The sequence below is a fragment of the Canis lupus genome, chromosome 16 (assembly GCF_048164855.1).
Source record: "Canis lupus baileyi chromosome 16, mCanLup2.hap1, whole genome shotgun sequence".
Taxonomy (NCBI): domain Eukaryota; kingdom Metazoa; phylum Chordata; class Mammalia; order Carnivora; family Canidae; genus Canis; species Canis lupus.
The window spans coordinates 9,488,320-9,515,788 of NC_132853.1; the positions used below are offsets into that span (position 1 = coordinate 9,488,320).

General features: G+C 48.7%; 1 protein-coding gene across 5 annotated transcripts in view; it reads right to left on the reverse strand.

Moving 5' to 3' along the window:
• AK8 (adenylate kinase 8) overlaps positions 1–27,469 on the reverse strand; it is a 127,322-nt gene that overhangs the window by 18,090 nt on the left and 81,763 nt on the right. The window contains exon 12 of one of the 5 annotated variants that reach the window (XM_072778497.1): positions 17,267–17,414. The exons of 3 other annotated variants lie outside the window; for them this stretch is intronic. In XM_072778497.1, the coding sequence (XP_072634598.1) occupies positions 17,366–17,414 (49 nt within the window). In that variant the 3' untranslated portion in view covers positions 17,267–17,365. Of the gene's footprint in view, positions 1–17,266; positions 17,415–26,907; positions 27,053–27,469 lie in introns of those variants that run through there. One more of the 5 variants, XM_072778493.1, reaches the window with a different exon arrangement.

Sequence of the window (27,469 nt, forward strand, 5' to 3'; positions counted from 1 at the left end):
ACGTGGGCACGAGCCAAGGGTTTCCTCTGGACTGACCTTGTCCGCCCACACAAGGTGGCCACTCGGGGCTTCATTAAACACAGTGAGTGGCCCACTGGAAGCAAACTCGAGGCTCTGTTGTCAGAGGTCGGTGTGGGTTCAGAAGGGAATCGCCGGGAAGAGGGAATGAAGGAGGAAGGTTATCCTGGTGCTCAGAAAGAGAGAGCATGCTCCCGGATCCTATGGCCAAAGGACAGAGAGGCGAACATGCCTGACTTCCTGGCTGGAGCGGCGGGGTGTCTGGTTCAGGAAGATGCCACCCTTGTAGCCACGATCTCAGTTTCTCTGCGAGGACCAGGTGGACATCCCCTAGATGGTCAGAGCCCTGCCTCAGTGGCCAGTGGATCTCAGTAGCCCAGCTGCCCGGCCAGTCCTCTGAAACGGCTCTACTCTCTCCTCTGATTTTATATGACACACACACACACAGTGGCTAAATGGCAATCGGTCTGCAGGCGCCTCAGAAAGAATCTTTCTGCTGCCACTTTGGCACCCAGAGTTGTGAGGAGGGAGTGGCCTGGACCGGAGGCCACACTCCTCATCGACATTCACACTTGTGCTCTGTGCCCAGACCCAAATGGCCTGGCAAGCCTTGGGTTCCCCCTGTCCACACTGGGGATGTGGGTGCTGTACATGGAGATGAAAAGCACTAACCCATGTGCTTTGGATGTGGTGTGGCATGTAAAGTGCCCACGTTGTCTTAACCAAGACTATTACCAAGTTTCTAATGTGTCCATTATGGAGACTAGATTCCTTTTCTCCTTTACTGTGCTTGGGGTCAGCCTCCACCTGCAACGACATAGTGGATGCTGAGTTGTGGCATGAAGCTAGCAGTGGGATCTACAAGGAGGCTGATGGAGCCAGCAGAGCCTCTTCTTTGAGGAGGAAAGGGCTGCAGGGACCCAGGGACCCCAGGGAACAAGGATAGAAGAAGAGCCCATTGTAGATTAGCAGAAAGTGAGCTAACTAAAACACCCAACATATCTCCTTGGGGCCTAAGCTTAAATGTGAATTTGCGATGGGTAGCAGAGCTGGATTCAATGCATTGGTTTCAAATAGAATAAAAATATCAATTATCAAACACCTATTATGTGCAACCAACAGTCCTAAGTATTTGGCAGACGTGATGTTATATAATCCCACAAGATAGAAACTAGTATCCTCCAGGAGCAAATGGAGAAACCAGGGCCCAGAGAAGCCAAGTATCTTGCTTTAGGAATTTCTTCTGAGTAAATACAAGTACAAAGATATATGGGCAAGATTTCCCACTGCTGAATTACTTGTAATAGAGACACTGCAAATATGTCCACAGAGGAAGGTTGAACAAATTGTGGCAAACCCACATTCTGCAGCTTTCAAAAGAAATAAGGTAGATCGAGAGTGCTGACGTGGGATGAAAGTGTGACACAAGCTTCATAAAAGTAAAAAAAAAGTTCTATAAGATCCTGTATCATATGAGCCTATTTACATTTAATAAAAGAATAAATCTAAAAGGATAGCAACAAATTGAACATAATGATTATTTTGGGGGAGAGACCAGGGGAAAGACAAGTGTTCCTTAGTTTATACATGTCTGCCTTTTTTTACAATGAGAATATACCATTTCTATAATTAAGAAAAACACTAATTAGGGGCAACTGGGTAGCTTAGTTGGTTAAGTGTCTGACTCTTGATTTTGGCTCAGGTCATGATCCTAGGGTCATAAGATTGAGCCCTGCTTAGGGCTCTGTGCTCAGCGGGGAGTCTGCTTATCTCTCTCTCTCTCTCTCTTTTTCTCCATCTGCCCCTCCCCCTGCTCATATTCTCACTTGTTCTAAAATAAATAAATCTTTAAAAAAAAAGAGAAAACCACTCATTACAAAATCACAAGAAAAAGAACACTAGTCACAAAATCACAAGAAAAAGGTTATTTTAAAAAAGGCAAAGCATCGGGATCCCTGGGTGGCGCAGCGGTTTAGCGCCTGCCTTTGGCCCAGGGCGCAATCCTGGAGACCCGGGATCTAATCCCATGTCGGGCTCCCGGTGCATGGAGCCTGCTTCTCCCTCTGCCTGTGTCTCCGCCTCTCTCTCTCTGTGTGTGACTATCATAAATAATAAATTAAAAAAAAAAAGGCAAAGCATCCATTTTAAACAACGGCCCAGCGTCATGGTGCTGACACGTATGATTGGGCCAGACTTTCTCATGTGGACGATCCTGTAGGTGGACTGCACCTCCTACCCACACGGCAGCCTTCCAAGTGCCCCGGGGTATGAAGAGCCTGGTGAGAGAGTCTGCAGAGCTAGGCCAATGCCTCTGATTTAGGAAAATCAACTTATGTCCACTCATTCACACAACAAATACTTACCCAGTGCCTCCTATGTGCTACACCTGTCGCAGGTACATGGATCCAGCGGTGAACGAGCCGGACATGTTCCTGCCCTCACAGAGCTTCCTCTGTTTGTTTACAAATATGCAGAGAAAGGCTACCTCCTCATGGTACCGGGGTTGATCTGCCATCAGAAGATTAGAACATACAACCAGCAAGGAGACAAGATGCATCCTCGGCAAACATGATTTGGGCAGACGAAGCATACCCTAACGGCCTGGGTGGGGTGATAATTTCCCAATGAAACGGCTGTCATTAATCAGATTCCAGTTACAGCTTTTGCTGTGGGCTGAGCACGCTGTATATGTAACGTTATCTCGTAGAAGCTTCTCCAGCCAGAGCGAGGTACCACTATTATGCCTCATTTCACAAGCATGGAGACTGGGGTTCAAAGCAGCTAGTGAACTTCTCAAGGTCATGTCCATAGGAATAGCAGACTTTTTAAGTTCAGGTTGGTGGGACACTGCTGTCTGAGCCGTGGCAGCTGGGTACACTGCCTCCCTGGATGCTCTTGTGCACATCGCCTCGTTATGAGTTGCGGCTCCTCACACAATCTGGCCTGGCATCACACTGAGGCTGTGTAGACGCCACCTCACTCATCTCCACCACAAGCCTGGGACATAGGTGTTAGCAGCATCCCCATTTTACAAATGAAGCACCTTATGTCCATACCGGCTCGTGAGTGACCTGACAGACTTGGGACCCACAGCGGCTGGACTACTGAGGGTTTACCAAGTGCAGGGATTTTTCCACGTGCTCCACTTGCATTGTTTTATTTACTCTTTCTGGAGGCACGTTTGTTTATTTTTAATTTTTTAAATGAGAAATTCACAGAAGTTAATGATTTTTTAGGGTGTGATTCAGGGGCATTTGGGATGTTCACAGTGTCATACAAGCACCACCTCTATGTAGTTCCAGGACATTTTCATCTCCCTAAAAAGAGACCCAGTATTCACTGACTAGTCACCCTGGACTCTCCTCTCCTGCAGCCCTGGGCAGCCACCAGTGGCTTTCTATTTCAGTGGATTGCCCCATTCTGGACATTTCATTGAGGGATATCACACAATATGTGACCTTTTGTGGTGGCTTCTTCACTTAGCCTCATGCTTCTGAGGGCATATTTACGCCTCATGAACAATCTTCCAAAGCAGTTCTATAGCTTGGGACCCATTTTGCCATGAGAAAGTAGGAGTCTCAGAGACAGAGGAAGGAACTCGCCCAAGGCCATGATGCCAGTCCAGGCCAGAGCTGGAGTCCAACCAGGAGCCTCTGATTCTAGAGCCCATAATTCTACTGGCTCCACAATGAATTTTTAAGACAATTTCTTAAGGTGATTTCTTTCAAAATGGATTGACTGAACAGTTTGCACCTGCTTAGCTTGGGTCCTGGGTGTCAGCTGTGGGCCGACCTCATCCTCTCTAGGGGCCCCTGCTCCTGACTCCCCAGCCACATGACCTCCTTGCTGTCTTGGGACCCACCCTCTGCACAGGCTGGCCCTGAGCTCGAACATGCATGTCCCCAGTGGCCACAGGGTCACCCTCATTTGGTTCAGGACTGGGCTAAGGTGTCTGCCCCGTACCCCAGGAAGGAGCGGCACCCTGGCCTCTCACACGTCTGCTTTGTTCTCCTTGAAATCCCTTCCCTGGGAGACCATCATGTTTATCGTCTGCCCCTGAAGGCACATGATGTGTCTGCCCCTAGAACCATACTGGCACATAGTCGGTGCTCAATAAATGTGTGTGGACTGAATTGTGTTGTCCTCAAAAGCATCACCCTCAGAATGGAGGGAGACGCTCTGAAGGACAGGATGGAGCTGAGGGCCGCTGGAAGGGTGAGTGGGACCATGCTGCCAATGTCAAGGCAGAGTGCCCCCAAGGATATGCTGCCGAGGAAGGTGGCCATGTGGGGCGGGCATTCGCCATCTTTTCATGCTCTCCATGACCTACCACCTCTCCTTCTTTTGCTTGTGGCATTGACACTCAACACACTTTTGTTGAGTTTTGCCATGGTGTGGAGGTTCCTGGGCCCCTCCTGTCCCTTCTGTCCCCTCCCCCAGCTAGCTCATCCTCTGCCTCCCCTCAGCACCTCCAACCCCGTCATCTCATCCAAGCATCTTTCTCTCCAGCATGCTGGCTGCACTGGCCCTACGGGAGACCCCTCTGCAGCCTTCCCAGCACAAGTCAAAGGACTTTCCAGAACATTTCATCTCAGGGAAATCCTGTCTGAGCCACATTCCAAAGGCCACTCTCTCTTTCTCCTCAAATTTCTTTTTTTTTTTTAATTTTTTATTTATTTATGATAGTCACAGAGAGAGAGAGAGAGAGAGAGGCAGAGACACAGGCAGAGGGAGAAGCAGGCTCCATGCACTGGGAACCCGACGTGGGATTCGATCCTGGGTCTCCAGGATCGCGCCCTGGGCCAAAGGCAGGCGCCAAACCGCTGTGCCACCCAGGGTTCCCTCTCCTCAAATTTCTAAGTAAGATAGGAAGCTCTTACTTGTGGGCCGGCAAAGACATAGATTCAGATTACATCACATCAAACAGACTCCACCTGGTGAATCCCACGGTGACAGTCCCACCCCCTGCTGCAAGCAGCTTCAGAGAGGGGCTTCCTTAGACCCCAGACGCTCCCACACCTGCACCTCACTTCCAGCTGCATCCAGGTACACACTCTACCCTGGCCTTGACTGATGGCACTTGGAGGACTTGGCCCTGGGAAGCCTCACCCAAAGGCCAGCCCTGCGGCGGTGCCAAAAGAAGACTCCCCTAATTGCCTACTGAAAACAAACCCAAGGTTAAACTGTTTATCTGGGTATGCTCCTGGGTTAAACTTCCTAATGAACCTACCTAGGAGGTGAAACCTGAGTTTCCAGATAAAGCTTTTCCACGTCCTTGGCTGGGGACACAGGCCTGCAATTTAAAACTTCTGGGTTTCGATAGTTGTCTATGAATTAAATCTGTTATTCGAGTCCAGAAGCCTACCAGTTCTGCTGCAGTCTACCCTAAGAGCATCTCGCAATAATCCTGTGCCCCGACACCGCGGCTGACTGGGCCAAGGCCCTCAAAGCAGGGCTGAGCGCGGCTCGCATGGGGGCTGGGAGAGCGTTCCGAGTGCAGTGAGCCCTCCTCAGAGGGGCCTTCCCCAGTGTGGAACCTGCCACCTCATCCTTCTCCTGTGCCGGTTTGGTTCCTGGCCATGTGCTCCCGTGGAAATGATTTGTTCACTCCTGTGGCCCGAGGATCTGGAACAGTCTGGCAATGAGCAGCCCACAACCAGTACTTGTGCAACAGACAAAGCAGTGTGTGAGTCCCTCCTTCCTTTCGTACTATGACGGGGCTCCCAGCCGTGTGCTCCACAGCATTCCCTGGAGAAGGAGCCAGTATTATTCTTCCACTCTTTTTAGCAAGGAGGAGCCTGACACTCTGGGAGGTAAAGTCACCTGCAAAGTCACCCCCTGCTGAGAGTTCTCAGTCTACCTCCTTATCCCTGGCCTCTCTTCATCTTGAGCCTGCATTGTGGAGATCATGCCAGTGGGTGAGCGGGCCCCACAAGACAGGACCGGGGCTTGGGGGACAGCAGGCTCTGCCCCAGCCAGGCCCGAGGTGCCAGAAATTCTACTGTGGGAAGGGCTTGGGGCCGTGGCCTGGGTAGAAGTGCTCATGGGTGTGTGCAGTGGCAGGCTCTGCTCAGCTGCTGGCTGGGAGCTCACAGAGGGAAGGGGCCAAAGCCATCCCAGAGTCCACCCCAGGTGCGCTCCTCCTTGGAAGGGAAGCGCCCTCCGCGGGCTCCAGGACAAGCAGTTTCCCAGGTGGCCCTGAATGGGTCTCTAAAGGACCCACAGTGGGCGCACTGGGTTTACTTAGGGCTCCCTGAGGACCCACACGCCTCGGCACAAACTCGGGGCACCTGCTTTGGGGTGGCTGAAGGTCGGGGCGGGGGGAGGCACGGGAAGTGCTGAGCAGGTTCCGTTCTGCGACGACGCCTCTGCAGGACCTGGGCCACCCGCAGGCACCGCAGGCAAACCGAGGTGTTCCTCCGTTCAAAGCAGCACCTGCTCTCTGCATTTCAGTGTTTGGGCGGGAGCGCGGGTCCCAGTGCCAGGAGGGGCGGCGGCGTCTGCACCCAGCCTCCCCGCCTGCGCCGACTCGCGGATTCCCGGAGATTAAATTTTCCCGGAAGCTCAGCGCATGCAAATGAGGCGAGCGCGCGGGTCGCTCCGTCTCCCTGATTGGACGCGGTGTGTCAGAAGCCCCGCCCCCTTCCCCCCGAGCAGGTGTCCTTCTGCGGCGAGACCTGGCCCCGGGTCGCCCCTGCCCCTGGTCCCCTCTCTCGGTGGCGGCTCCTCTCCCGTTCCTGCTCCGGGGAGCCAAGCGCAGCTTCTCCTCCCCACCCCCTCCCAGCCACGCCGTCTCACTCTCACAGGGGCCCGACGTTTTCCGATTCGATTCAATTTTTCCCCAACCACATAAGGAAGAAGGCCTTATGGCCAAAACATTACGGCTGACCTGATTAGCCGTTCTTTGGTGATATTTTTATCAGCATCTGCCCTTCTTTTGGCTGACAGGAGCGAGCACTCGCTGTCCTGCCAGGATCTTTGGATTACAACTTGGTTGTCGGAAATATTTAACAGGTTTTCCTATTTCCCACGTGTCAGGGAGCCGAGCCGCCTTGGTGTGCTCAGCAACCGCTTGCCCGTGATTATCTTGTTGGGGTGTCTTCCTGGTGTTGCAGGCCCTACCTCGCACCCCAAGAACCTCTCCAGGAGAGACTGGAGGGCAGACCTCCGGGGGAGGGGCCGCCGAAGGCACCCACCTCGGCATCCCCAGAGCCTGTACGGTGAGAGTTTGTGGAGATCCACAGGCCACCAGCTGTGGGAGCAGCAGGCCCCGGGACCAGTTGCAGTGAGGCACTTCCCCTAGCAAAGAGAGCCCAGAGGCCTTCAGTTCTGCAGGCAGAATGGCCTGGGACCAGTGATGGGCTCCAACGCTGAAGGATCTGCAAGGAGAGAGGTTTATCCCTCAGCCTCCTTTGGCTTTTTCTCTCAAGGCCACCTTTATAGACAAGACCAAAGGTCTCTTGGTCCAGACTCCTCCTGCTATATTTAAATTGTTTCCCTCTGTTTTCCTTTTCTAGGAAATAGCAAAGCAGTGGCTTGCTCTTGTGTAGAGAAGAATCACCCTCCCAAAAAGAAGCTCCTCGGTTCTAAAGAGAAAGCTTCAAGGCCTATAGCTCAAGCCAATTGTCTTTCTCAGCATCTACACAAAGTACAACATCCAGCACCTGGTCTGTCCTAGGGGGACCTCAGGGTGTGGCAGCTCTGCTCCCGAAGCAGGGCAGGGGCTGCGGGGATGGGGCAGCCTGAAACCTACAAAAACATCCATTAAGTAAATAATTTGCATACTTTAAAACTTTCACTGTTCTTGGGAACAAGTTCCTTCTAACCCACCTCCCCACCAACCATGAAGCCATGTCTAGCCACATGGAGGATGGGTGTGGGTGGGGATCCACTGCCAGGGGCCACCACTCCAAAATAAATCGAACCTCAATCACCCTCTCACCAGACTCACTGGCACCCTGCTCACCTTGACTTCCAAAATCCTTCTGGCCAGTAAGAGGGTGACGATCACCCCATCTTTGGAGCTTCTGTACACACTGGCCACTTACCGCCTCATTTATTTCTCACCACACTCACACGACTGGCTGTCGTGCCCGCTCTTGTACAGTAGGTAAGTGACCTGCCCAAGGTCCTGTAAATGGCAAAGCAGGATGTGACCCGGCCAGCATGGGCCCTAACTGCTGTACCTAGTGTGGGGGGCAGGGGCTCTTTCCTAGCCACACAGCGGCCAGCCATAGGGACCGCAGCAGATCAGGGGCTCCAAGGCATGGTGCTTGAGGGCTGACTCGGTGCTGTGCTCCACTGGCATCCAGACAGGCCAGTCTGACCCATTCCCCAGCCAGCTGCACCTCAGCCCCCCTCCCCCTACCCTCCCCACCCCCCCGCTGCAGATGTCTGAAGGACAAATAGCTTCACGCTTGGTGTGATGCAGTTACTCAAGGCAGTGCAGCCCCACGTGCACGTACTCCTCAAATTAACGTCCGCACATCCATAAAACGGCTCACTCAAGATCATTACTGGCCCTACATATATAACTCACCAGATTGGTATCTGGAGAGTTCCGCCTGGCTGATTTCCTCTGTTCTCCTAACTACTCCACAACTAAATGTTTCACAGAGCCGTTTCCTCCCCCAAATATTTATGTTCTCAAATGTTTATTAGGCTCTCTATCATGATCAAGATTTTATGAGCACTCTATACCAACTGTGAACTAAATACATAATTTTGGATCCATCAAACTCCACTTTGGTGCTACATTTGTCTCCTTTACACCGTAGCAGTTGCTGTGGATACCCAGCAAGTGACAGCTGAGCGTGTGTGTCCAGAGGCAGCCAAACTGACGTACCACCACAGGCAGGAGGGAAATCTCCACAGCTCACTGGCATGGTGGGAGGATCCGGAGCAAGAGGCCAAGCTCAGGAGGGTCTCCCAGCCCTCCATCTTCATTCCACCAACGAGGCCATCTCCAACCCACCATCTCTGGGAGAGAAGGGCCCACTATATATGAAAAGTTAGATCAGATAAGAGGCAAGACTGCCTTGGGGCACCTGAGGGGGTCAGTAAGTTAAGTGTCCAACTCTTGGATTTGGCTCGGGTCATGACCTCGGATCGTGGGATCAAGCCCTATGTTGGGTTCCATGCTCAGCAGGAAGTCTGCTTGAGTCTCTCCTTCCTCCTCTGTTCTTCCCCCCTCGCTTTCTCTCTCTCTGCAAAATAAATAAATCTTTAAAAAGAAGATGAAAGGAAGGCTGCCTTGTCATCTGATGGGCAGTCCCAACTCTCTTATGGAACCACAGGGCTGTGCCTGGGGGGCCTCCTCTGCAAAATATAGAGGCAAGAGCAGTTCACCAAGCCTGTAACATAAATAGCCTATTATTGCTCATATCTACCTGTACTCCCTCATGGGACCTAATGGTGACTTTCACCGCATATGCTATCAATTCTGCTTCACAAATGAAGAAAAGTGAAGTGACCAGAAGGAAGTGGAGCTAGTTCCTATCTCCGGACCTTTGTCTCCCTGTTCTCTCTGCTTCCTCTGAGCTACTCATAGCAGCTTCCCATACACCCCTGGGGCCTCAGAGCCAAGTCAAGTGGACTGTGTTCTAAACAACTTGTTTACTGTTCAGCTTCCTTTCTAGAGCAGGGCTCCTCCCCAGAGGCTAAGCTCCTCTGTCTTGCTCACTGTCCCAGAACATAGCACGTGCTCACTAAACAGCTGTCAACAGACACAGATTCAGAAACTCCAAAGCTCCTGCCCTTTAATACCAAACCTGCCACTTCTAGAAAATGCCATGGCAAAGCCAGCCAGCAGCTGGTCCCTGGGGCACTGAATAGACCTTGCTTCCAGATGGTGCTTGATGTCCATGCTTTTCCCAGATGCACATCTGCTCCCACAAAGGGTGGGTGATCCCAGCATGCTTCTCCCACCTGGCTGCAGGATGAGCAGCCTGAGAGCCAAGGGCAGAGTTTCCGGGTACTTGTCTTCCTGAAGGCTAAATGTCTGGGAGACACCCCAGTCTCAAGGCAGATCCTCATGTTCTATGCGGCACAGGTGCTGAGGCACATTAGCCTCCAGCCTCTTAAGGAGGCAGTGCAGGTCTTTCAAGAATGACTTTCTATCATGATTGGCCTTTATGTTTGTTCATAAGCCTTGTCATGTTTGAATTGTGGCTCAAAGCTAAAAATTAAAATAACTGTCATGACTTACATACTCTACATGTAAATCAGAAAGTAACCACTGTGGGCAATACAACCATTCTCAAAAGGAAACATTTAGGCATATTCTAAATCCATTATTGGTCCTAAGAAAAAAATTACACTCCCTAAAATTTTGCTTACATGACATCAAGCATTTTCCATAGCTTGAGCAGGTGTGTGGTTCACTGAACTATACCATGAACTCAGGTGGCTCCAGGGCCACCACCATGTTGCTGTCTAGGTGACCCCCCCCCCACCCAGAGCTTAAATGAAGCCTTTGTTTCTTGGATAGTGTGGCTGTTCCCAAAGCACACGCCACCTTTGGTCGTACAATGTTTTATCTCCACCAGTAAATTAGGGGCCCTTGGGCACGTTGGGAGTGCCCATTGGAAATAAAACTACAGCTAAAATTCAGCAATGCCACTTCTAGGATTTTACTCTGTAGGGAGAGTCTTCCGAATACAGAGTCTCACATACGTTTACTCTAGCATTATTTGCAAAGTGAAAGAAAGAAAACAGTCTAAATGCTTTTCAACAAGGACCTGGTTAAAGAGACAACTACATAATCATAGGCTGGAAGACTGACTATGTGGCCATTAAAAGAATGAGGACTGCTATATGAAACAAACAAACAAACCTCCAGATACAGCATTTAGAGAAAAAAGTAGAGTGTGTATGTAGTATGTCTCCATCTACGGAAAATAAATGCATATATTTGTCTCTTATCTATTTTTTAAAAAGATTTTATTTATTTATTCATGAGAAACACACACCGAGAAAGGCAAAGATACAGGCAGAGGGAGAAGCAGGCAGGCTCCCTGCGGGGACCCCGATGTGGGATTTGATCCCAGGACGCCAGGATCACGCCCTGAGCCAAAGGAAGACACTCAACCACTAAGCCACCCAGATGCCCTTTATCTATTAATGTAGAGAAATTTTCTAGAAGAATACCCAACAAATTATGAACAACAGTTGCTTCTAGGGAAGGGAGTAGAAGTGTGGGATGAAAAGAAAGCTTAATATAATCCTCCATTTTTAATCTTGATACATTTTGATACATAAAAATAAGTTATGTAACATATAGTCATAAGGTTCACAAATAATTGTTGAGCACTTACTCTGTGCCAGACATTATTATTTTGAGAGCTTGAGATATATTGGTGAAAAAACAAGGATTGTATTCTTGAAAAAATGTCTATCTGGGTAGATACATTTAATATATATATATTAAAAATAACCCCGTGGAGCACCTGGTGGCTCAGTCAGTTAAGTGTCTAACTCTTCTTTTTGGCTCAGGTCATGGTCTTAGGATCATGAGATTGAGCCCCACATCAGGCTCTGCACTCAGCACAGAATCTGCTTGAGATTTACTCCTTCCCCCTCTATCCCTCCTCTCTGCTCGTGCTCTCTCTCAAATAAATAAGTAAAGTCTTAAAAAAAAAAAAAAACTAACCCCATGAACCCAGTTAAGAAATGCATCACTCCAGTACTGAGGAAATGCTCTAGATGCTTTTAACCAATTCCATTTCTCTATTCCGATGACCAAAGAAAACCACCATCATGAATTTTTAAAAAAATTTTTAAAGATTTTATTTATTTGAAAGAGAGCATGAGAGAGAGCACAAGCAGAGGTAGGGGGTGGTAGAGGGAGAAGCACGCTCCTCACTGAGCAGGGAGCCCAGTGACCTGGGGCTGGGTCCCAGGACCCCGGGATCATGACTAAAGCCAAAGGCAGATGCTTAACCAACTGAGCCACCCAGGTGCCCTCACTATTGTGAATTATTAAAGATGTATAAGAGTACCTAAAAACTGCATTGCTCCATTTTCTTATTTTGATATCATGCTAAATGTGTTCTTCTTGTATTTGCACTCAACATTATTTTTCTAAGATTCCTCCATGTTGATGTGTGTGGCTGTGGTCCATCCCCTTCTGTTGCTTCGTAGTGCACTGCTCTGTGGCTTTGCTGCAATTCACGTAGGATCTCCTGCATGGTGGTGTCTTCTCAAAGGTGTTTTGCTATCACACACAGTGATGCCACGAGTGTTCATATACAGGAGTGTCTGGGAGAGGAGAAGCTCTCACTGCTATGATTCGATGCATTTAATAGTTATAGGATTATTAGGATTTTTCTATTTCTTCTTATGTCAATACTGACAAGAGTTTTGTTTTGTTTTGTTTTCCTATGGATTTATCTATCTTGCCTATGTTTCTAGATTCATGGTCATAAAGTTATTCATATTTATGGTTATAGCCCCTTTTTATGTCAAATGTTTTTTATCTGCACCTTCTCTAGTTTGCTAGAGGTGTGTCAATTTCATTGACTTGGTTAAACAACAAACTTTTGGCTCTATTGTCATTTTGTCTTCTAGATTCCCAATTTCTATTCCTATAGTCTCTTTCCTGCCACTTTTGGCTTTACTATTTTTCTAACCCAAGTCAGAGGCTTAGTTGTCTAGTTGTTCTTCTTTGGAGATTTCTCTTTCACTGGCTATCCACTGGTACTCTCTCAATTTCTGACTCCTTTCAGTTAAAAAATTAACTTTTTAATTGTGCAGACCCTATGGCCCAGCAATGCCATTCCCTGATTTTTTCCTAAAAACAAAACAAAACCAATGCACAAAGACTGTGTGTGCTGCCTGTTGCTGGATTGATTGTAACAGAAAAAAACTGGAGGACAGCCCCAGTGGCCCAGCGGTTTAGTGCCGCCTTCAGCTCAGGGTGTGATCCTGGAGACCCAGGATCAAGTCCCACGTCGGGCTCCCTGCACGGAGTCTGCTTCTCCCTCTGCCTGTGTTTCTCTCTCAATCTCTCTCTTTCTCTCTCTCTCTCTCTCATGAATAAATAAATAAAATCTTTAAAAAAAAAAAAAGAAAAAAGAAAAAGCCTGGAACCAACTGTCGGCCAGAGGGCATTTAAATACATTCTGATACATCTGGACTATGTAGCAGTGGACATGAACTGTTACTATGTAAGAATTTGTATAATGTAACATTTTACAAACATTAAGAGTTGTAGCTTTATGTAATGATAGAGAAAGATGTCCGCAATATTTTATTAAGTGAAAGAGAAAGTTACATGTACAGGATTTTACATTTTATTTAAAAAATTCTTTGTTTTAAAATTCACTGGAGAGCGACCTGTGTTTTAGTCCAGCTACACACCACTTTCATGGTTCCTTAGTTAGTTCAATCACCTAAACTGTGAATATAGTGCAGTCTCTGCCTCATGGAGAAGAAATATAGGCCAGCGGGCGAGTGCCATGAGGGCGAAGTGAGGGGCCAGGAAGCACATGGGTGGGGCTCCTAGGCTGGTTCCCCCAGGAGAGAACATGTACCATCCACAGGGAGGGGCTGAAAAGGCAGGGCAGTTCTGGGGGTAGGGGATGCAGGGCAGGACCAGCAGCACCCACCCCACCCCACCAATCCCTGCCTCGGGATGTGAAGTCCAGGCTTTCGGGCTCTCCGAGCCCCCCCCCCACTTCATGGGGGGTAAAATAAGGGACCTGAACTGGTGATCTCCAAGGACTCTCCAAAGCCTGAGAGTTTCTGGGGGTGTTCACCAACTGCAAGGGGACACCATGCTGAGTCTGAAACCCCTAGGGAGGCTGGGAGCCTCCAGCCAAGTAAGAACCCTCTCTGTGAACGCTCCCAAGGCAGGGCGTCCAGGCTCACTCCAGAGAGGCTCTGTCCGTGGGAGTGGAATGAATGGATGAGAGAGAATGAATGAGGAAGTGAGTGGAGAGAATGTGCCGGGAAGCGCGTAACAGAAGGGCCTGAGCAAGATTTTGCAGGAAGAGTTTTCTAAAATGGTTCCTCAAGGCAATCATGAGCTTGCAGCTAACAGCCAAATGCTGGGAACAGAAATCAGGGCACAGGTCTCCCATCTCCCATTTGTGACAAAGCCGAGTCTTTCCGCCCACACCTTCACTTGCCACTCCTGCTAGGTAATCAGATCGCTGTTAATTAATAAAGCTGTCAGGTGAACCGTCCTCTCTGGTCATTAGTATCCTTCCAGAAAGAGAATCCTGCCCACCACCCCATCCGCCCCTCGGCTGGCGGCTCAATTAACTTGATGCTATGCAAATGAGAGGCTCTTCTCGTCATTAGCTTATAGCCCACGAATGTTAATCGCATAATTGGGCCTTCAACAGGGTAATTAGACACGATTTCGTCCATTAGTCTTACAAGGCTAATTATTGTTGAGAGGAGAGGGGGATGCTCCCAGAGCTCTGCAAGAAGAGGGGCATCTGGTTCAAGCAATCACGGGGGGAGCTGCTGCCAGGTATGTGGCAGCCCGAACCCGTCCTCCCAAGGAAAAGGGGACCCCGGGAAGACCTCAGGTGCTGGGCGTGATCGCAAGGTGGGCAGCGGCTCTCCGCACTGGTGTGCTAGGATGGGGGAAAGGCATATGGCATTTCAAAAAATATGGCACTCAAATAAGACAACAGGCAGCCCGGGGCGAGGACGCCTGCTTCCGGCCCCTACTCACTCACAGTGAGACCCCAGTCAAGTTGCTTAGTCTCTCTGAGCCCCAGTTTCTCCCTCTGTGCAATTTGGGGGATGCATTAGGTGGTCTCCAGGGGCCTCCTGGGTTTGACTTGCATGAAAGCTCAGAGATCTGGCTGGGGTTGAGGGCGAGTGCCGAGGAATGGGAGGGTGCACTGGGGGAAGCCGTGGGCTCCTTGAGCCATGCCTGGCTGTCACCAGGGCAGCCATGAAGGTGTGACTGAGAAGCGCACTAAGAACCTGTGGGAGTTTGCTCGGGCTGCCACAGCAAAGGCCCCTAGAGGCCACTGTGGGCTGAGTGTGCCCCTTAAAATTCCTATGTTGAGCTCCAGCCCCCACTACCTAAGAATCTGACTGTATGTAACCTATTTTTAATCTTTCTTTCTTTCTTTCTTTCTTTCTTTCTTTCTTTCTTTCTTTCTTTCTTTCTTTCTTTCAGAGAGAGAAAGAGTGGGGAGGGGTAGAGGGAGGGGAACAAGCAGACTCTATGGTGAGCATGGAGCCTGACAATGGGTTTGATCCCATGACCCTGAGACCATGGCCTGAGACCATGACCTGAGCCAAAATCAAGAGTCAGCCACCCAACCAACTGAGCCACCCCAGCGCCCCGACACAGGGTCTTTAAGGAAGTGGCTATCAGGGTGGGCTCTAACCCAATCTGGTGTCTTACACCAAGAGGAAATGTGGACACCCAGAGATCGCAGGGACACGAGCACAGAGAGAAGACCATGTGAAGGGGGCAGCAAGAGGGTGGTCTTCAGGCCAAGGGGAGAGGTTTCAGAAGAGGCCAACGCCTTGATCTTGGACTTCAGCCTCCAGAATGTAGAGAAAATTCATTTCTGTCATTTAAGCGCCCTGTGGGCTTTTGTTATTGCAGCCCTGGGACACTTAGACAGACTCCTGACAGGCATCTCAGGCCTCCTGGGTCCAAAACCAAGCTGGTGGCCCCTCCCCAAGCCTGCTGCTTAGATGACTGGCCGGCCTGTTCTTCCCAGACACTCCAGCAAAAACTGTGGAGCTCTCCTCAGTGTCTCTCTCTCTTCTCATATGCCCTGCATCCAATCTGACTGCATCTGTCCTACCTTCCAAATACAGTCAGAGCCCGACTACTTCTCTCCACCTGCACAGCTACTACCCTGGGCTGGGGCACCAGAATCTCTCAGCTGGTCCTTGCCAAGGGCCACCCACTTGCTGTCCCTGCTTCTGCCTTTGTCCTCCTGCCTGTCGTCCACTATCCACCCACTTACCTGCTCAGGTTCCTCAGAGCTCCCACCTGACTCACAGGAAAAGCCTGAGACCTCAGGGGCCCTGTCCACCTCTGACTACCCACTTCCTACTCTCTCCCCCACTCCTTTGGCGGCAACCATCACGGTGCCTCTTAAGCTTGCCAAGCCCTTGCTCACCTCAGGGCCTTTGCACTTGCTGTTCCAGGCCTGTATTCTTCTTCTCCATGATTTCTTTAAGCCTCTGTTAAGTGTCCTCTTATCAGAAAGGCCATCCCTGACCACCTTCTACACAGCACACCATCCCTTCCTCTGCCTTCCTGCTGCCCATCTGCCCTATTCCCCTTCACCCTGCTTTACTGTTCTCCATGAAGCCCAACGTATTATGGGTCTGTTGGCTGTATACGGCCTTTTTCACCCCAATTAGAACATAAGCCACGTGATGGCAAGTGTTTATTAGCTCTCATTTCCTTCTGTGTTCCTAGAACTGAGACAGTACCTGCATGTAATGGATGTTCTGTGAATGTGCATTGCTTATTTGAACAAAGCCACTCTCATCTCACACAGGAAAAAAACTGATGCCCACGGAAGGTCAAGCCTGCCCAGCCTCACAGAGTCTGGAAGGGGCAAATCCAGGCTTCTAGAGCCTCTTGCTTAAACCCTATCCTGTTAAGCTGTTTCCTTGTCATGAGAACAATGTACAAAGGCCCCAGAAGGTACAGAGCATGGAGAAGCATCAAGGTAGGCTTCCTGGAGGAAGTGAAGTTTGAACTTAGCTTCATAGAAAAGATAAGATTTAGACAAAAACCCATGGTGCTCTGGAAGAAGCCATATCATGAGCAAACACCAAGTGTTTAGGAAGCAGGAAGGAAGTGGATGTGCTTAGAATATATGAAACATGAATGGGGGTGGGTGGGAAAGAGAGACTCTTCCCTCTCCTGATCCCCACCTTGCCTCTGCCCTGTGATCGGGAGTCCCAGGCCTGGCAGGTCTTTTCTTGAGGGATGCAGTCTTCTCCTGGGATCTCGAACCCATACTTCATGAGACAGAGGCCCAAGAGAGAAAGGAGATGCAATGTCAGGCCCTAGGATGGAGGCTCTGCCCAGGAGCTGCAACAGGGTGTTGGAGGGGGGATCCAGTGCACCTGCCCCCGAGGGGCTGGGTGTGGGGTCTGGAATCTGCAGAAACCTCAAAACCAACAAGGCAGCAATACCCAGAGTTTTGCCATCTCAGAAAAAAGTAGAGCTGAATTTCTATTTGTGGAAGACTTTCTTTAAAAGTTTTCCTTTTATTAAATAATGTCCATGATATTTAGGAAGGACAGCTTCAAGCTTTTAGACATCTGCCACCTGAATCTGGCAGAGGCCCAGGCTTTTACAGCACAATGCTGGGTTCACAGGTTCAGCACTTTATTTACGCCTCTAAGGAAGATGGAAAATTGAAGTACACTCTGATGTCTTCCAAAGTCTCCTTTGGGTAAAGAAAAACAAACATGATTTCTGCAAGTCATCCCGGCATCTCGGCCTCTTGCCTTTCTCAGGGAAATGACTTTAAGCTAACGGTGGAGCATCACACCTGCCAAAAATGGGGGCGTCTCCATCAGAACCAGACTCAAATGCCAACCGCCCCGGGCTCTGCTCTGTTAAAGGTCACCTGTCACTCTCCACCCAGGCATGGAGATTGCTCGGGATCTCTGATCACCGTGGCGGGGAAGGCATGTTTATCTTCTCCGATGTCTTATTCACCACCGGCAGAGGCCCGACTGTTACTGGTTGGATAAAACCCACCGGACCCCTAATAAGAGCTTAGCATCCACAGATGAGAAAGAGATTGAGATGTGCTTTGCCAGTGAAGGACAGTAAGTCTCAATGGGGGGAGAGGGGAGGTGGACGTGAGGGGGTTTCCTGGCTGTGAAGGTTATCAGACACTGAAATAGGAAATGGAGGAAATGTCACTTTCTCCCAAAATGACACATTTACCTAGAACGGTGTGCTAAACCCAGAGGGTGACAAACTGACCCTGGATATCTTTCTAGACCTCCTATGGACAGCAGGGACATCTGCTCAATGCTGTAGGCAGGACTGAGTGTTCTCAGAAAATTCTTAGGAAAAAAATTTTACCTGGTTAATAAATAAATGGAGTTTCAATATACTCCAGGTAAGACTGTTACTCTCCATCTTTAACTAACAAAATTACCAACTAAGAAAATGCCACAAGAACCTGTTATACATATGTCGTCTCTTCCTAAAGATCCTCAAACACCCCACGAGGACCAGTTCTCGCTGGCTCCCGGCTCAAAGCTCCCTGGTTTCTGGCTGCTGCCCCCCCAGGCCACGTGCCTTCAGAATCCCCAGCTGCCGTCTGGGACCACAGAGCCAAGCCTGTGCTTGCCTGGGCTCTGCTCTCTCTGGGAATCACTGTATTTTTATTCTCTGAAAGACCCTGGAGGCTGCAGGCAAAAGGTTCAAAGGTAATGTACATTTTTGATGTCACTGCTTCAAAAGTAATTGCTCTTATGCTCTCAAAGATAGATGACAAACCTAGTAACAGACTGTCATAAACTAAGTTTTAACCCAGGAAAAAAGCAGCGTTGACCTTCCACATTTGCTCAGAAACATCCTCACCAGACTTTCTTACACAAACATTGGAAATAAGTGGTAAAATGTCAACAGTCCCCAGGCAGGAAAATAATGGGAGAACCTTCCTTTTTCTACTTCAGTTCTTATTTACTGGAAGATTAAAATCTACGACTGCAGGGGCTGCGGGCTGTGGCCCCGTCACCACCATTACTGGCCATGACCTGGGGCTCCAGGCCCAGGAGTACACCTCCTTCCTCACCACTGGCCAAGTGACCTAGCTGCCACCTCTCTCCAGAGGCAGGCCTCACTTCCCAAACCCCTGATGTGGCCACCAAATTCCCATCACCAACTGGGACTTAAGTTTGCTACAAGGAAGCATAACCCTGCTCTCAGAGCCGGTGGGCAGGGTGTGCCATTGTCACTGGGCACTAGAGTCAGTGAGAAGCATGGTGGAAACCAAGCTGGTGGCCCAGGAAGATGACACCCCTGTTGCACAGGCCTGTGCCAAGTGGGGGCCAGTGGATAAGAAAGCCTGGACAAGGCTTGTTCCAAGGCTGGAACAGCCCCAGGACACCGGAGTGCATGCTAGAGGTGCTTTCAGAGGGGCTGGTGGGTCACCACATGGTGGGTGGAAGGACTGCAGGGATGGATGGCCTTTAGGCTGAGCTTAAACCTCTTCAAGGTTGTCTGCAAAAACGTGCCTCAACCATGGAAGGTGGAGAAGGTGGAATTAGGCCAGGTTGGCTTTGTCAGTCCACCCCACACAGGACAGGTACGACAACACATGTCTCACAAGCACACAGTTTTGAAGTCTCTGCTAGGAACTCTCAATTCCTCTTGTGAGGCTGCTTGCTGAGTACCACCCTCAACCACTTCCCTTATGGGGCTCCTATACTCCAACTGGGGATAGTCCCTATGCCCCAGAGCCCCCACATTATTTAAATTAGCCAATCCAGGGCTCCTGGGTGGTTCAGTCGGTTGAGCGTCTGCCTTCCGCTCAGGTCGTCATCCCAGGGTCTTAGGACCGAGCCCTGTATTGCACTCTGTGCTCAGCAGCCAGTCTGCCTATCCCCCTCCCTTTGCCTCTGTGCTCTCTCTCCCTCTCTCACACTCTCTGTCAGATAAAAAAATAAAATATTTAAAAAATAATAAATTAGCTAATCCAGAGAGCCCCTAAAACCCAAGTACTCCTGCCCCCTTGCCATACATAAGCAGCGTTCCACGGCTCAGCTGCTCTCGCCCGTCCCCAGAGTGCAATCCCCAGCACAGCCCCAGCCACCTCCTATTTGGAACTGTCACAAAAAAGTTCTGCCTTGCATCTGAGCATCACTGTGTTGTGTCCAGCCATCAAAAGAACCTTTAAATCGTATAAAACAACAGGGGACAGGTGATGAAAATCCACATATTTTTCAGGTTAGTTTCTCAGCTCCCACACAACCTGCCAGGCCATTCTAGCCTGAAGATCTTCCTCTTTGCTGGCTCCAGGGTGTCTCTAGTGAAAGGGCGATTTGTCTTTGTCTACTTGCTGGAACTTTCTCGTGCCCCACATAGCACGCTGTAGCACTGGTGAGTAAGAAATTACCTTCTCTGATCAGAGTAAAGCAGTCCCTGCAGAGCAGCCAGGGAGCCAGTTGGGGCCACAGAACCTCGGGCCTGCTATTTTGATGAGCTCTGGTCTCTCTCCAGAAGCTCTGACCTCCATGGACAGGCTCAGAGTCCCCAGTACACGAGGAATGGTCATGCCAGGCTCTATGCAAAGCACTTACCTGCACCAACTCATCAAACTTTCCACCTGAGGTCCTACAGGCCACTGCCCCTGGTTGTCCATTGAGGAAGCTGAGGCGCAGAGAGGTTAGCTAATAAACTGCTGCGGGGAAGTCAGATTTTGAATTTGAGTCTCCTGCAACATTATCTTGGTTGTACAGGGCATTTTCCGATTCATAGACCCCTTCCATCCATGTTTTCTCAGAGAATACCTATGTGCAGCCAGCAAAGGGTGAGGTCAGGCGACAGGCTTATTACCCCATTTGGCAGCGAAGGACACTGAGGCTCAGAAAGATTAAGTAGCACACTTGGCTGCTCGCAGGGAAGCAAGGTGGTTGGAACCACGCCACGAACTGTCAGGCACCGTCGGGGCAGGAAGGCTGGGCACAGAAGAGGCAGCTGCCCAGGGTCACAGGACAGAGGACAGCCAGAGAGGCACGGCTGTGGTCCACCCCTACTCTCGTCCAGCGTGCCACGCTTTCTTTTTCACCCTTGACCCCAGACACCCTGTTGAGACAGTTGCTACCTCTTCCAGAGCTGTTGGGTTTGAAGCTAAAGCCCAATAGCCAAGCGGCCTCCACTTGAGGGGCAGGTCCTGGCCACCCTACCCTCAGGAAACAAAGTCAGGGGGACCTGGGGACCCCAGTGCAGACACCTGCACCGTGGCTCTGCTGTGAGGATGGATCTGGTGGCTAACCAGCCTTTGAGAGAGATCTCTCCTCCAAAACAAAGGCACCCACAGAGCACACGGGGAGTAATATGTATTCCAGCCCATGTCTGGTAAACTCTCAGACTACAGCGGCAAGGCAGGGTCACTCGGGTTCTATTAGCTCAATTAATGAGGAGTAAGATAAGGCTAACATGCCGCTCGTCGGGCGGCTCAGCATAGAGCTGGAGTAATGGAGTTATTAACCTCAGTCAGCCACTGAATTGGGCTGCTGATTCCAACTCCATTTCCTGGTTCAGGCCTCCATTAATGGGCTGTTTATTATCCCTAATCCACGTAAGGATCAGCGGCAGAGATATGAGAGCTTCCTGGAAGGACCAAGTGATAATAAAAAAGAGAGAGAGCGGAGGAAGGCGAGAAATCCCCTCTATCTTGCATTTTAATTGTTCTCTGGTCCTACTGCTGTCCCCTCAGGAGATCAGAGCATCCTTCTCACTTCAGAACGCGCTAGGAAAGGCAAAGCTATTATCCGAGGGTGTCATTGTGCTGTCCCCGAGCACACAGTGTCACACGGAACTCAAAAGAACAAGCTTTGAAATCAAATTAGAGAGCTCTGGCCGAGAAACTACATGCCCGTTCACTTCTTACTTTCATGATGCCATCTTATTCCATCTCACTCCAGTCTCTAAAATTTAACATAATCAAAACCAAGAAATCAAACCAGCATTCAGCAGAACAAGTCATCGACACCATTAAATGCCCTGTGATTTCCCAGTTTGCCTGGCCCCAAGAGGTCCTTCTGGACAAGAGGGCCTATTTCAGGGTTGTCAGCCTGTCCCACATGCCACTAGGTGAATAAGAAGTCACCTTCCCCAAGTTCAGGCCACCCCGAGTCTTTAAAAGGTCTTATGTGGAGAAGAAATGCAAACAGATTGGTTGCCATTAGAGAAAAAAAAAAAATTTAGGTATCAGCAAGTTATATGTACAAACCCATAATGAGTAGATGAGCAACTGCTCCCTGATGGCCATCCCTTCCAAGTATATTTGCCGTTTTGGCTTCTTATTATGTACCAGGGATTCAAAACCAAATGAGTGGCTACCATAAATATTTTCACACCTCTGACCATGTAGACAAATCTGCAGCATACCCACTTGGGGTATGTGTGTGTGTAACACACTATGTGAAAATGGAAGGGGAGGGACGCCTGGGTGGCTCAGTGGTTGAGGATCTGCCTTGGGCTCAGGGCGTGATCCCAGAGTCTTGGGATCAAGTCCCACATCAGGCTCCCCACAGGAAGTCTGCTTCTCCCTCTGTTTATGTCTCTGTCTCTCTCTGTGTGTCTCTCATGAATAAATAAATAAAACCTTAAAAAGAAAAGAAAATGGAAGAGGAAACTTGGTGCTACATTCTGAATGAGAGTTTGCCCCACCAGAAGAAGTTGGAGCCAGCTCAAGCAGCTTCCTATATCCAATTATAAATCACACATACATTCCACTTACTCTCTAGGACTACAGTGCCATAAGGTTCAAAGAGTAGAATTTATCGCCCCATCTGACAGATAGGAAAACTTAGATTAAATGTAGCTTTTTCAAGCCGGCCAGCTGGGATCAATGCCAATCACATTGCAGAAAGGATACGTAACAGTTGAGAGCAAAGAGCTGGTTCAGACCTGGTCTCCTCCACAAGATCCAAGGCTATGCCAAACCAAGTGCTGAATAAGCCTACTTTCTGGGTCTGTTGAGTGGATTTTTTTTTTTTTTAGTGGATTAAGTGAGATGTAAAGAAGGCATGTAATCTGCACTCAGCTACCAACATCATTCTTGTCAGGATGAGGATGACAATTCAAGACAAGGGGGCAGTTGAACCAGAAAAGGAAGAAAGTAGGGATTCTTGGTTAACACGAGCGGCAGCCTGGGACCGGCCTAAAAACACCAAGCAGAGATGTCCTGGCTGGAGCCACCAGGGCTGGCTTCAGGTCCCTGGCCCCTGACATCTGAAAGCTTCTGGAACTGCTTCTCTGGACAGGCCAGGCTTGCCCCGGCAGGCTGCACTTGGGTGTGGGATTCCCAGCCCCTACTGGCATGGCACTAATGTTTGCTACCCCATTCCTCTCCAAAGTCTGCCCTCCCGCTCCCCGGAGGAAAGGACCGCGTGTTTAGTAAAAGCCAACAACACACTCAGCACAACTGGGAGCCAAATGCAAGGAGCAAAAATGGGTCACTGCCTTCCTGGGGACAACCAAAACTCCTCTGAGCTCCTCTGGACATGGGACACCACAACCACCTTGCTTAAAAAATAATAAGGAATAGAAATCCCAAAACACCCACTCTCAAAGAAACCCATCAAGCAGTTTCTAATTTGCACAAAAATGAGCTGGGACACAAAGGAGCTCATCTAAAATCTGGCCCTTGGGTGATTTCTTTCTGCCCCCCAAAGTTAGTCCACTGAAATAGAGAGAGAGACACAGGCTGAGCCAGGGTCTCTGAGACCCTCTTCCCCAGGGATCTCTGAGGGATGTCGTGGCAGCTCTGACCTCTGGTGGGTGGTGTCGTTGGACAGGACAGGGACCTTGGGTGCCTAGCCATGGTGCAGGAGGTGCAGGGGGTGGGGGCTCAAGGCCACAGCTTGCCCTGTCCCTCCTGGCAGCACTGAGAGAGATGGAAGATGCAAAAAAAAAAAAACCCAGTGTGTCTGATACACTGTAAACTTCCCAACATCAATCAGAATCCTATACTTTTTCTCTATAGTAAACATTAATTTTAAAGGGAACGACTGCGCAACAAACTTGCAGCATGAAATGAATTATTTTGCAGCTAGGCAGAGGGCAGGTTCCTGGATGCAGCCTGGGATAGTTCTTTGTTTCCTTCCTCTTCTTCTCCCCCCCCCCCTTTTTTTTTTTTTACTATTATTACGTTTTAACAAACTTTATAGCCCATTTTATTTGTTCTCAAATAACTTTTTCTCCTTCTTTGCAACACATCAATTACTTGGCCTACTTCCCTCACCATGTGATGTTGGAATCCAGAGATTGATACTGCTCGGCGGAATATAATTTAGTATTATGTGCCATGGGTTTATGAGGTAGGAGTCAAACAAAACATTGCGTTTGAACACTATCCATTTATTAGCTCTGAGAAGAGATTTATATTTGACAAGGAGACAATAACTTTGTTTTCTGATAAGCCAGAGAGGTCTATTTCTGTGTCCTACACAGAGCAAGGCTTCTCCTTCTCCAATAACTCTATTTACTAGCATGAATATATTTTAATAATAAAATTGATATATATGTAAATTTATTTTAATCTAATTTCATCGAACCCTCCTAAAAAAAGAGCCTTTGTAGATTGTTTTCATATCTGAATTATAGATTTCTGTATCGTATTCCCAGATTGATTTCTAGGCTATAATTCTGTCAAGATTTCCTCCTGGTGTCAAAAACAGCAACACCACAGCTAGAGTGCTTTATAATTGGCATCACAACCGAACCAGAATTACAGCCCTGATATTCATCCCATTGCCAGGTGGGCTCATTTTAGAATATTTCTTGCTTTCTTAGCCTATGCCTATACTTGAAGGTTTATGGCTAAAATTACCTTCTGAATTAATCATAAAAATGTTAATTGAAAGCGAAGGTGTGCGGAATGGAATAGTCGGACACGAGGAGGAGGAGAGAGCCCTCCCCGGTGACGGCAGGGAAATACGGAAAGGTGATTAAAACAGGCCTTAAGATTAAACCTGTGTTGTAAACAATCATCGTTTCCCCCCAGCTTGTCCTCTGCCCTGGGGTCAAATAAATTAAATTGGCATTGTTTACTAAGTCTTTAGAAACTGATTTTATTCAGCGGTGAATAGAGAAACAGTTACTCGCAAGCCTGCCCTAAATCAAAGAGGTTCCTGAATATTCTTTCCTGTGTGCTTCTGAATAAACACCGTGCCCTCGCCGGTGGGTCTGGCACCATGTGGAGGGTCAATAAATAAAACTGTTAAAAAAATAATAAAAAATAAAAAAATAATAAAACTGTTGTTTTCTCCCTGGGGGTTAAAGAAATCGAGGCCCGGATTGGGACTGTCTCCTCTACCGGAGTCAGTGACCCACCCAGCCTTCCTTTCGGGGGCTGTTCCATCTCTTTCCAGAGCTTTTCATCTTCAGGTAGATGATGACCTTACACGGAAGCTTGCCCCCTGACATCAAAATGTGTGCGGTTGCCAGAAAACAGAGGGTGGAAACTTAGCCTTGTGGCCCTGTGATCCCTGGAAATTCGTCGGCAACATGGGCAGTCAGACAGGAACTAGCAGACATCTCAGCCTGCCAGCAGAAAGCTCTGCAGCCTCTCCTCGAGGAGCAGAATGAGACAAGGTGGAGGAGAACCCAGCCATGGAGGGCAGAATAACACCCCCCGACCCAGATGGCCACCTCTCCACCCCCAGAATCTGGGAGTGTGTTACTTTACCTGCTGGCAAAAGGGGCTCAGCAGATGAGATTGAGATAAAGACCCTGATATGGTCAGATTATCCCAGATTTCCTGGGTGGACCCAATCTCATCACATGGGTCCTTGAAACCTGAGAAGTGTGCCCAGCTCTGGTCAGAGGGGAGATGTGACTACAGAAAGGGGTCAGCGGGTACAACGTTGCTGGCTTTGGAGATAAAGGGATCCAAGATCCAAGGGCGGTGGGCAGCCTCCAGAAGCTGGGGAACGGAAGGAAACGGATTCCCCCAGAGCCTCCAGAAGGAACGCAGCCCTGCAGACTATTGGTTTTAGCCTTGTAGCACTGGCTGATGATAAATCTGTGTTGCTGAAGCCACCAAGTTTGTAGGGATTTATTATAGGAGTCGTAGAAACAAAACTAATATACCAACTCATGCTATTCTTAGGCAAAAGACAGGCCTATTATTCAAAGACAAATGGTTTGCAAAATACAACCATCTGGGGACCCACAGATAGATGCTGCCAAAAAAGAGTCATAAAAGGGGGAAAAAACGGAAAAAATAGAAAGAGAGAGACAATGAATACCCTTTGGAGGAAAAATTACTCCAGGACACATGAGCACATTTTCAAAAAAGACTTATCAATATACTCAACATAATTTAGGGAGAATAGGCTCTGTGATGTGGCAAATCACAGAAAAGACGTTGAAATAAAAGGGGAGATGAATGAAAGCTAACAGAGTTAAGGGGCAAAGTGAAGGGAAACGTAAAAGAGTTCTAGAATTGAAAAGCTAGGGGCAACGAAAAAGTAATACAATAGAAGTTAGTTGAAGTTATAATGCAGGACAGACAGGGAAAGAACTAGGGATAAAAGCTACCAGAAAAAAATCTTAGGGGCACCAGAGTGGCTCAGTTGTTTGAGCTTCTGACTCTTGGTTTTGGCTCAGGTCATGATCTCAGGGTCCTGGGGTCGAGCCCAGAGTCTGGCTCCGCACTGGACATAGAGGCTTCTTGAGATTCTCTCTCTGCCCCTCCTCCCACTTTCACTCTTTAAAAAAGAAAAAAAAAAAGGAAAGATGAATCAAAATTGGTAAATGGGGAGGTTGAATCTTGTAAACAGCGAGTGTTGACATCTGAATCCAGTTGAAGAGAGAGAATTAAAACCTCACGAGTTTAGTAATTATTGCTAAAAGAAACATAATTGTCCTATTTCTAGAAAGAAATGTTTAGTAATCATAAAAATAAGAACGTGTGTTGAACAGAGTAGGACTAAACAACTTGAGAACGTGTCTGTCCCTGCCTCCCCCTCCACACAGTGGAGAGTGGACAGGCAGGGGGTGAGGAGGAGGCACACAGGGAAGTTCTTCCTCTTTCCTCTTCCATGTTACATGGTCGGATACTTTGTTTCATTTCAAAATCAACCAATTAGAAATACAGCCCAACCATGTATGTGAAACATGCCAGCAGGGCTGGAGATCAACAAGACGAGAACTAGAGCATCATCTGCATGGATTGTTGGGAAGGGGAGAAGGGAGCAACCTCAGTAACAGGAGTCAAAGGAGACACAGATCAGAAAGAAAAGATGGGCGCCCGGCTGGCTCAGTCTGAGGAGTGGGCAACTCTTGATCCTGGGGTCGTGAGTTCGAGCCCGGTGTCGGGTGTAGAGATTACTAAAAAATAAATAAATAGACTTTTTAAAAAAGATGGAAAACAAAGGAAACCATAATGAAGCATAAAATAAAGTGAGAAAGGCAAAAATAAGTGGGATAATTTCAACTATTCAAGGAATAAAAAAGCAGGTTGATAAGAAAATGTTAAGCTCAATTTTATTCTGTCCACACTACAACAAAAAATAAGGGAAGCCAAGCAGCTGGAAGTAAAAGTGAGGGCTGCAGAAGTGCAACAGAGCAACCATGAGCTGAGTACCAGGTCCATGAAAGCCATGTTGGAACACACACCAAACTGTTTCCTCCCAAAGCCCACCCAGGAAAATGACCAGAGGGGAAAGCTTACCTGATGTGACAGAGAGAACAGAGGAAGGGACACAACCACAGAATGTCTGGGGCTGGAAAGCAGGGGGGCCCATG